Genomic DNA, 11,535 nt, shown 5'->3' on the forward strand with positions numbered 1-11,535 from the left:
AGTCTCGCCCTAAAACATTAAAACATATATTGAAAAGATAAGTTTATCATTTACATATTCTCACAATTTGTTTTTGCTAGTCTACATTCTTATAATCTTAGTGAAAGTTAGTCGCAATGTGCCAGATGCAATAAACGGATCTCTATGGCACACTGAATGCCTAATGGTGACAATTAATCATTTCCTTCTATCAGAGATGATGCAAATATTACTGTTACTAATAACATACCTCCGCAGGTTCATAAAAAAAATTCCCACAATTTCATGTTCTCATTATCCACGATAGAAAACGCTATCGGGAGCATGTTCTTGTTCCCATTTTGAGCAACCGCAAGAAGCAGGATCTGTATATATTTTCCATATAGTCAGGTCCTATCTACTTGCACAAACGGCCTGTAGTGGAGAAATGTGCACATGCATGGATCAAACGTCCAGAACATTTGTTGAAAAATTCTTTTTCCCAGTTGTAGTTGGTCATTTGGACCGTAATAAGGTCGTGTCTGCAACTCAATAATAGTCTCTGGTACGTGCTTCTGCATAGTAGTTATCCATCCCTATAGCTCATTGTACGTTGCATCGAAATTTCTATGCAATTGCTCCATTGCCATCTGTTTAGCTATCCATGCCTTCTGGTATTATACTCGATACTGGAATCGTACCTGCATTTTGGCAATCAGTACCGAAACTTTACTCATCGGCATGTCCTTTACCGTTGGCATGATGCACGTATAGATAGTTTTGGAAATCAAGTTTTCGATGATCTTCTGTCATACATGTTGAAGTGCATGTGTGAGACCCAACAAATTTTCGTATTTTTCACATCTATGACTTCTGGATAAATGCGGCTCATACCTGCCAATTGCAGCCTTTTACCAACCTCTAACACTCCTTAATATATAATGTCAGTTTAGACACGGCGACTTTGTAGTCCACTAATATATTCATGCTATACCGTTTAATGGAAAATATGCAATCTTCCTTACTTTCAAATCTTTAGCCCACGAACAACTCCTCAAGATCGGAATATACGGCCAACCGATGAGCAGGTAGCATATTAAGGTAACCCAAAAACTCGGCTATGTGCACCGCATCAGGGTCTATCAGCAATATGTGTGCCCCAAGATTATTGTGTATCACAATACGTCAAATCTGGTTCCTGACTGAAAACGCGTTAACGTTTCCATCGTCATTCATACCTTCATCGTCAATATCATTTGGGACCTCGTCCACATCAGGATCACTATCACTATCGACCTCGTGATTAGAAGGATCATTACTATCGTATCCATTATCACCAACCACATTAGTCTCGGGTGCAGCACTAAGATCGATGGCGATCCCGCGTACAATCAATTGACTATCAACGTACAATATCAGAACCACCATACATAGCTCTTGAGCTCCATGTTCTTCACCTAATGGAGTGAGATCTTCAGTTGGCTCTACACCAGCTAACTCAGCAAATAATTGAATCGGTGCATTTTGGTCGCTTCGATTCCCACAATAAAGAGCGACCATTGTCTTCACGTCTTCATCGTCCATAAGTTCCATTTCAGTGAATTTGATGGGATCTGTCGAAACTGGAAACGTGTAGAAAAGTTTCGAGATCCTTCTCCCATAATGTCTAACAATTTTTGCACTAATCCTTTCCTTCATATCATTAAACGAGACATTTCTATTAAATCTCATTACTATTTGTTGGCGATATTCAAATATACATCCAAGGGTTGTTGTCAAAATTACTCCATTGAAATAAACACATACGAAAAACTGATTTTCCATCTTCAATACTAACTCTGTTAAAAAAGAAATAAAAATTCTCAAAACAATTTCAAACAACAAAAAAATACTTACATAAAAAATTTAATGAATAAAAAGAGACCAAAATTATATCAATATGCAAATTTTTTCATTCTTAAGCTCAGACTTTTTCAGTTATCATTTCGTACATGTACAATCATATTTACTCATTTTCTCCACTCTCTAACACTTAAAACTCATTTCTACGTTTTCTTCCATCTCCGATTTTGTATCTTCCTCCGGGAAATTTTCTATATTAAATTCTGAATTCTCTTTAAATTCATCTTCTACAATCCAATTTGAAAATTCCTCAAGATCTTCTTCCTCTTCAATCTTTATAACGGGTATTGAATTGATAAATTCTCTTGGTAATTTCTTAACAACTAATTTATCCATCCATGGCATGTCAAAGACATTTTCCTTCCGAGTCAACTTTCACGAACCTACACTTTGTCTCATTATTTTCCTTGCTCCATAAGAGATTATAAATTTCACGAAGTATATAACTATATTTCAATAGGTTTGTGGTACCAATGTCTGCCAAAGTTCGTCTAAAATGATTTGATGCTCCAGTTCTATTAATGTCTCTCTAAGGGTCAAGTATTGCACTTTATTCTTTCTAATTAGTTCATGACCCTTCCATAACACTTGCATCTTTTGATTTACGGTAATAAAGTGTTGAATGATGTCTTCTTCGGGTTTCATTCTGTAATCTTACATTTCTCTAATCATCTTATCAACTTTCTCCCTTTGTACTGAAGTTGTTATCTCATCAGACAATATCAAATTTATTGTCATTTCTACCAATATCTATGACAGAAAATATTTTTTTTATTTTCAGTTTTTATCTATTTTTCTCTAGTCTCATCACTAACTAATAATTAATTTATAATAGTTACTAACAAAATAACTTTCAAATAAATTAAAAAATATTAAAAGATTACATTAATAACTTAACAAATCACAATAAACCCTAAACTCTAAACAAACAATTAACCTAATCACAAAACTTACTAACAAAATAACTTTAAAATAAATTAAAAATTAATAAAAAATTACATTCATAACCTAACAAATCACGATAAACATTAAACTAAACAGATAATTTATAATAGTTACTAACAAAATAACTTTAAAATAGATTAAAAACAGCATAAAAATAACAATAACAAACTACACAATACTAACAAAATAATTTATCCTCATCACAATCCATTCTATTTAAAAACAAAAAAACAAAAATACATTATCCTTCTTTTTTCTTCTCCCTTTCTTCTTCCTTCTCTTCTGCTATTTTTTAAAGCCTAATTCTCTTCTTCATCGGGACAATTAAATAGAACCCCAAAATTACTTCACTGGTGCTGCCTATCAAATAAGAGTCACCAGTGCCGCCTATTAGATAGGGGTCATTGGTGCCGTCTATCAGATAGGCACCACCCCTATATACCAATTTCGTATTTATATACGGGCGCATACCAGACCCGAAAATTGTATACGAATGTGGTGCCGCTTATGAAAGAGGCACCACTAATAAAATAAAATTTTTTTAAAAAAATAAAAAAATAAATTTTAGAAAAAAAATGGTGGTGTCTCCTATGAGATAGACACCATCCCTACTGACATACCATTTTGATATTTAATCCTACTGACATACCATTTTGGTATTTAATTTTTTTTATATTATTCAAGTAAAAAAGCCATATTTGGCTTTCTACTGCAGCAGCAGCAATAGTAGAGAGGGAAGAGAGGGGGGACGGTGGGTTGTGGTTTGTTTTTATTTATTTATTTAATCTTACTATTAAATTTAATAAAAAATTAAAATTAGGATTAAATTGCGACCATTTGTAAATTCTGAGGGTTGATTTTTTTTAAAATTATATCTAAATTTATTATTACATCGAATTTTCAATTGCCACATCACCCTCCTGTTAGTGCAATTAATAGAAATGGGCAAAAAAACAATCTCGATTAGTTGCGTGACCAATTTAAAAAAAGCATAGTTAGGTGACCAAAAAAGAAACAAATCTATTTTTAAGTGGCCAAATTAAAAAAAAAATCATAATTGAGTGACTAGAAAAAAATTGACCCACAGTTAGGTGACCAGTGGCGAATCCAACCGGGGTTGGCAGGGCCCTGACCACCCTAAAATGGAAAATTTTCATTTGGACCTCTTAAAATTTTAATGTAATTGTAAAATTGCACTTGGCCCCTCCAAAAGTGATAAAAATTTGATTTAATCATTTAAAAATTATAAAGATATAAACTATTAAAATAGTAAAATTATAATTTTACTACGTAAAAACATACAATTTAATTTCGCCCCTCAAAAATTTTATGGCTTCACCCTATAGGTGACCCATAATATTTTTTAAAGTGCTTGGTGTGACAAATCACAAGTCCAATAATAAATAAGCTTAAACTATCGATGGATCAAAGATAAATTGGTAAGATTGTTTATGAATTGGACTATTTGCTCAGGATTCGCAAATAGGTTAGTTAAAAGTATGAAGCTCAAAAAAATAAGTTTAGAAAAAAATAAGTCCATTTAAAATATGACTTGAACTTGTATTTCAACATTTAAGTTGTGAACTTGATTTAGCTTATTCATTTTATACTTTTGTAATATATTTTTATTTTATTTTGATATATTATATAATTTATATAGCATAAATTAAATAGATAATAATATAATATTATATAAAAAATTAAAACATAGATTAAATTATCAAAATTTAAAATTTTAATAAAAGCAATCTAAAATATTAAATATAAAAAATATAGATGAGTGTAAAATGAAATGAAATTAATAAGTTATAAATATGAAAAAAAATTAAATTTATATATTAAATGACATTAGATTTAAAAAAGTAGAGATGAATAACTCTAAATTAACGCTGTCCTTTTAATAAAACGATATTTAAAATCTGAAATTTTCTCCCATAAACAAAAACAGAAAAGAAAAGAAATCTAAAATCATCCATTTCTTCAAAAACCCTCTCATATATATATATATATATATTTTTTTTTGTATTGTTATTTTCTCAATAGATCGGTGCAGCAGCACCCACCATTTTCATTTCAAATTTCCCATCTAACCGGTTTTTCTTTTTTCTTCATCTAACCAACCCTAGCAGCGTTGTTACGTAGGACGACCCTCGGTTTTGCCACTATTTACGGCGTTAACCCATTGGAAGAAACTCCACTCTTTAACTTCCTTTTTGCGGTTGTATATATAGATTTCTGTTTTTTTTTCCTAGGTTTTAGAATTTGTTTGTTTTTTTTGGGAGTTTAGGGCCGTGCTATGAATAATAGAGGGAGCTATCCACCGGTGCTCGGCCGTGGCCGCGGAGCGAACGCGAACCTTAGCTTCCAATCGAGGCCGGAGCAACCGCAGTATGCGCAGAGAAATTTGGTGCAGAATCATCATCATTTTCAACAACAGCAACATCACCATCTGCAACAGCAACAACATCAACATCAACAGCAGTGGCTCAGACGAAACCAATTGCCCGGCGGAAATGACTCCACTGTCGCCGATGAGGTCGAGAAGACCGTACAATCTGAAGCCGTCGACTCAAGGTTCTTTTTTGTTTCTTCTCCTTTCTTCTTGTTAATTGCATTTGTGATTAATTTTTATTGAATTTTCTTGTATATGTTACGTATTGAGTGTTCATAATTTTTTTTTCATAAATTAAATTTCTTGTGCAATGTTTACAGTTATTGATTTTTTTTATTGAATTTTCTTTTATGTATTGCATATTGAATTGTGCACGGTTTTACATTCTTTTTCATCTTTCAGTTCACAAGATTGGAAGGCAAGGCTAAAGCTACCACCATCAGATACACGCTACAAAACGGAGGTATTTTTGTTAATGATATTAATCGAGTAGGTATTGAAGTTAATACAACCTTTTTAATAATATTGCATAGCTTATCTATCGTTTTAAAAATTCCTTGAAGTTTCTGCTTTTACCAGTTATGGTTAAAGAAATTGTAGCATTGGTTTTGTTTATTTCGCTTTATATAATTGCCATACCTTCGTTAAACTATGAAAATTCTTGAAGGAAAAATTTCTGGCTTATCTTATTTAGGCAATGCAGGTGAATTACTCATTTAATTTCCTAGAGGGTATATGATTTTAAATGGACAGTTTCCAAAGTTTATAACTTAAGGACACTGATACCTAGTTCCTTGATGTTGAGGCCTTCTGAACAAAGGGCCATTTTTAGGCTTGCAATTGCATTACTTTATCCTCGGTAGCACTCCATCTTGTTTCTCTGATATGTTTTAAAATTTTAATTTTGATGCTTAAATACTGATCTGCCTATTAAATTTGTGCCAGGATGTGACAGCTACCAAAGGAAATGAATTTGAAGACTACTTTCTGAAACGTGAACTTCTTATGGGAATATATGAGAAGGGATTTGAAAGACCATCTCCTATTCAGGAAGAGAGTATTCCCATTGCTTTAACTGGAAGTGATATTCTTGCTAGAGCCAAAAATGGAACTGGGAAAACTGCAGCATTTTGCATTCCTGCATTGGAAAAAATTGACCAAGATAACAATGTTATTCAAGGTTAGATTTCATCTACATTTATTTTCTTGATTGTGTGTGTTTGTGTTACTAATTCAAGCCCAATAAAATGGCAGTGGGTACTGAAAGTAGGATTCTTAGGCCATTTCAATTATTTATTGTTCTTCTAGTTGTTTGATCTGCTTGTCAATCTGATATTGGAGAAGTGTGAGTGTCATTTGTTTCATTTCTTTTAACTGATATTTGAATTATGGGCTTTGGCATGGACGGACTTAGTTGACTGACGGTCAAACCTTTGTAGCAGTTCCTTAAACATGTGCATTAGGTCGTCCATTTGTAAGTTGTTGCAACTTTTTCCATCAGTCCAAGCAGAAATTTTCACTCATCTTTCTGAAACCTGCCAAATTAAGTTCTTTGTTGACCCTTTTGCTGCAATTTGAAATATGATTTAATTTCATATTCCCTTCTCTATTTCATTAAGTTATTAGTACACCAGGTTTTTTTATTTACACTAATCATCTGGTTAGTTTCTTGCTTTTACCAAATGTTTATTTTTTGCACAGTTGTTATACTTCTTCCAACGCGAGAACTTGCTCTTCAGACATCACAAGTTTGTAAGGAACTGGGGAAGCATTTACAAATTCAAGTTATGGTCACAACAGGAGGTACCAGTCTCAAGGATGATATTATGCGATTGTATCAACCGGTCCATTTACTGGTTGGAACCCCTGGCAGAATACTAGACCTTGCTAAAAAGGGTGTTTGCATTTTGAAAAATTGTTCAATGCTTATCATGGATGAGGTAATTATTGGATGGTTTCTCTCTGTATCTTTTTTTTAGTTTGATGTTTTTTCCTTTTGAGTTAAACTTGAGAGAACATGATGTTGTTAGAATTATTTTTGATAGATATGGAGGAAAGAACTTTCATGGTAATTTATGGTTTGTGTCATTTTTGTTTGGGTGGGATGCGGAGTGGGTTCTGGTCACCTCAGGTTTACAGTTTGGAAATATTTGCTAAAATTGAACTAGCAGGGCAATTATTAATACTGTTTATCTTGATTTTACAGTTTCCTGGTTTCTTTTCAAAGGTCCATATTCTAGCAACTGTTTTGGCTGCATAATTATTGGGTTGTTAAAGAATTTAATGTTATTACAAATACTTGTTCCTCTTTGTTATTACAAATAATGTTATTACAACTTTGTTTGGAAAATTAAGCCAATATGCTATGAAGTTCTGAAGTTGGTTGTGGTTATTTCTCAGTTTGCTGTCTATATTCACTTTCATTAGGACCCAGAGTCCCCATTTCTGGTTATCTTCTGTCGTCTTATTTCCCTTTTCTTTTTTAACTTCTTATATTTATATAAAGGCTAGTTTTGGAACTAACTCTGAAGTGCGATTGAATAATTATTATAATAATTCTTACAAGTGTCTGCAAAAGGAAGCAAGACACTTGTGGAATGGAGAAGTATTTAATTCTTTTCCTTGTCTTCTTTATGCTTGATTTTAACTTTATGATCTGCAAAATCTGATTTTGTGATTCTGTTTCTTTCAGGCAGATAAACTTTTGTCTCCAGAGTTCCAACCTTCTCTAGAGCAGCTGCTACGTTTTCTTCCCCCAAAACGTCAAATTTTGATGTTTTCTGCCACATTTCCTGTTACCGTTAAGGACTTTAAAGACAGATACCTAAAGAAACCTTATATTATTAATCTTATGGATGAGCTTACTCTGAAGGGTATTACACAATATTATGCCTTTGTGGAAGAAAGACAGAAAGTCCACTGCCTAAACACTCTTTTCTCTAAGGTTTGACTGACCTTATATAAACCCTTATCAAGTTTTCTCTTCTTTGCATTGTTTGGATGAGTTGTGATATTTATTTATCTTCAGCTGCAAATAAACCAATCAATCATTTTCTGCAACTCTGTGAATCGGGTGGAACTGTTGGCGAAGAAAATTACAGAGCTTGGCTACTCATGCTTTTATATCCATGCAAAAATGCTTCAGGATCATCGTAACAGAGTATTTCATGATTTCCGCAATGGTGCATGCAGGAACCTTGTTTGTACTGGTATGTGGTGCCATGCTGTGTGTTCGAGGGATATGAGATACTTCAAATTTTAGTTTCCTTGGAATTAATTACTGATGCCAGTGCACTAAAGAGTTCTTCTCTTCATAAGCATTCTTTGGCATTCAATATATGAATAATAAGTTCCTAATGATGTCTTTCTACTTGTTGCAGATCTTTTCACAAGGGGTATAGATATCCAAGCTGTGAATGTTGTTATAAACTTCGACTTCCCCAAGAACTCAGAAACATACCTTCATAGGGTATGTTGATCAACCTATTTTCGCTCTTTCAAGCTTGCAATATTTATCTCTTTTTTTTTTTTTTTTTAAATTTGCCAATCCTCTTACTGTACAGGTTGGTCGATCGGGAAGGTTTGGTCATCTTGGATTAGCAGTGAATTTGATCACTTACGAGGACCGCTTTAACTTGTATATTACTGCTTCTCTAACCTTTTGAAACTATACCACTACATACATTGAGGTTCTCCTCATTCATTGCAATGTCATATGATCTTCTCTAACAGGTATAGGATTGAACAAGAACTTGGGACCGAAATTAAGCAAATCCCTCCTCATATTGATCAGGCTATTTACTGCCGGTGATTTATTGCGGGTGTTTCTTGTTTTAGCCCAAAGGTGATAACAAATGGTGAGCAACTACCCACATGACCAGTTTTAGAGTAAATGCATTTCTCGTTTTCCGGAATGTTCTAGTATTTGATGTGCGATATAAATATAATGTCAGTTGATGTACAGTTTTATTTTTTTGTCAGGTAATGTTAATGAAGCTGGTCATTCAAGGTGCTTTAGTGGTTGTGAAGAGCGAGTTGATGCTTTATCTATGTACCCTACCCCTTGGATGCTTCTATTCATTTCTTAAATTTCATAATTTCAACAGAATAGCAGTAGAGAAATTATATGAGCCATGCTTCGATTTAGTATACATGCCGAGGGGTAGTACCTACTTATATACTGGCTTGGTCTGGTCAGATCATCGTCGACTCGATTTTAAGGTTATGTCTTGCGCAAGAAATTTATGCTCCCCCTTGTTCTTGGCAGTTTGTTTGCTTGTCTCTGTCATTTAAATAAATAAAAGTATCTGACATTTAAAATGAAACGACGCCCTCTGTGGCATCTTTGATTCCAGGCATTTTATTCGCATTTTCTTTATGTTTAGAACATTGCTATTTTATAATTTCACTAGGTAGCTTGATATAATGTTTTAGTCCTGTTATGCTTGTGAAAAACGTCCTCAAAATTTTAAACAAAGAAACGAATAAATCTATATTTTTTTTATTCAATGTTAAAATGTATTAAAAAGACTCTTAAAAATTAAAAAAAAAGAAGTAATTAAATTTTTTTTTGGTACTCAATTGTTAAAATGTATTAAAAAGATCACAATTGATTGTTAGAGTTAATTGTCCAATCATTGCATCACATGTGACAAAAAATTAATAAAAAATTATAAAAATTATTAAATTTTAATAAAAATTTTGGAAATATAAAATTAGTAAAAAAATATAAAATATTATAAAAATCATTAAAAAGACTTTTTAATTATTAACTTTAACTGTTGACTATTAAAGTTAACGATCCTGGAATCTTTTTTTTAATTAAAGCCATCATGTGTTGCAACACGTGACATGTGACGAAAAATGATAAAAAATAAAAATCAATAAATGCTATAGAAAAAATATAAAATGCTTTTTTTGTATGATAATATTTATAATTCTTTTATGAATTTTATATTTCTTTACATTTTTTTTATCATTTTCATATGACTTTATAAAGTTTTATATATTTCTATATATTTTATAATTTTTTTACAATTTGTATATGTATTTTAATTTTTAATAAAAATTAAATATTTCTTATATTTTTTTATTAAATTTTAATAATTTTAATAACTTTTTTTTACCACATGTCAAGTCATGATTGTGACATATGGTGATTTTAACTGAAAAAAATAAAATAGGGGCGATCAACTTTAACAATTAAAGAACTTTTTGATATATTTTGATAGTTCAAGTAAAATAATAAAAAAAATAATTACTTTTGAGAAAAAATATAAAGAGTTTTTACACTGTTGGGCGATTACATAAGTCACTTGTCATCAGAATATCCAAAGTTACTTTCAGAAACCTAAAATCAAAATTAGGCTAACACATATTTTGTGGGCAATTGTCGTTGGTCCAAAAGTGTAGATAAACATGTTAGGGTGTGAGGGTGTTTGTTGTAATTTGCGTGGCCCAAACTTAAAAAGTTGGTAGCACTAACCTCGTCTGGTTTTTATTTAATTAAGATATAAAAATAATTTTATTTTTAAATAAAAATCTTAAAAATTTGAAATTAAAGACATGTTGAAAAAAAAATTGAAATGCTACATGATATGTATGATTTTTTATTATAGGAATATTAATTAAGTTATGAATAAAATTAGTGATAACCTCCCATCCAATATTAAAAAAGTTAGTTTGTAGCAGAATTATGGAGTGAAGCTATTTTCTCGGAAACCCAATACTGATTATATATTTACATAGGAAGATATTTAAATGAATAGAAATTAGATACTTTTTATTTATAAATTATTACGTAGTTCTATGTTAATTGAGACAGTAAAATTATAAATTAAATAAAGTGAAGTAGATAACAATATAATCATAATTGTAAATGGCGGAAATGAATTAAGCAGTAACATCCATTAATTTTGAACTACAAAATGCAACACCATTATGATCCCCATTCCCCACTGCTTTCATTCAAATCATAAAAGTGATTGCAATTATAATATTTTTATTGCGAAAATCAGCAAAAAAAAGATGATATGTTAATGTAAAAAGTCCAGGTTGGTAGTATATTCTAAAACCTTTGTGACTATTTCATCAAATAAGCAATGCAATTTCCTCTAACTCCCAAAACAAATTACTTGTCTTCAACCTCATATTCTTCCATAACAATTAAAACTCAGTCCCCCAACCTCTACTCTTAAGAGATTAAATAAATATCAACTAAGGGTCTGTTTGATTGCCAGTAAAATATTTTCTGTAAAATGATTTCTGGAAAATGTTTTACTTTTCTGTAAAATGATTTACTGGAAAATATTTTCTGGTGTTTGATTGAATCTGTGTAA

General features: G+C 31.6%; 1 protein-coding gene across 1 annotated transcript; it reads left to right on the forward strand.

Moving 5' to 3' along the window:
• Window positions 1–4,750: 4,750 nt before the first annotated feature.
• LOC107934317 (DEAD-box ATP-dependent RNA helicase 8) lies at window positions 4,751–9,555 on the forward strand. Its single transcript, XM_016866719.2, has 10 exons — window positions 4,751–5,379; window positions 5,600–5,660; window positions 6,143–6,377; window positions 6,899–7,137; window positions 7,890–8,141; window positions 8,226–8,406; window positions 8,578–8,666; window positions 8,761–8,834; window positions 8,930–9,054; window positions 9,179–9,555. Exons 1-9 carry the CDS (start codon window positions 5,102–5,104, stop codon window positions 9,006–9,008), a joined length of 1,488 nt encoding a protein of 495 aa, XP_016722208.2. The 5' UTR covers window positions 4,751–5,101; the 3' UTR covers window positions 9,009–9,054; window positions 9,179–9,555.
• Window positions 9,556–11,535: the final 1,980 nt, after the last annotated feature.

Source organism: Gossypium hirsutum, chromosome A08, assembly GCF_007990345.1.
Source record: "Gossypium hirsutum isolate 1008001.06 chromosome A08, Gossypium_hirsutum_v2.1, whole genome shotgun sequence".
Taxonomy (NCBI): domain Eukaryota; kingdom Viridiplantae; phylum Streptophyta; class Magnoliopsida; order Malvales; family Malvaceae; genus Gossypium; species Gossypium hirsutum.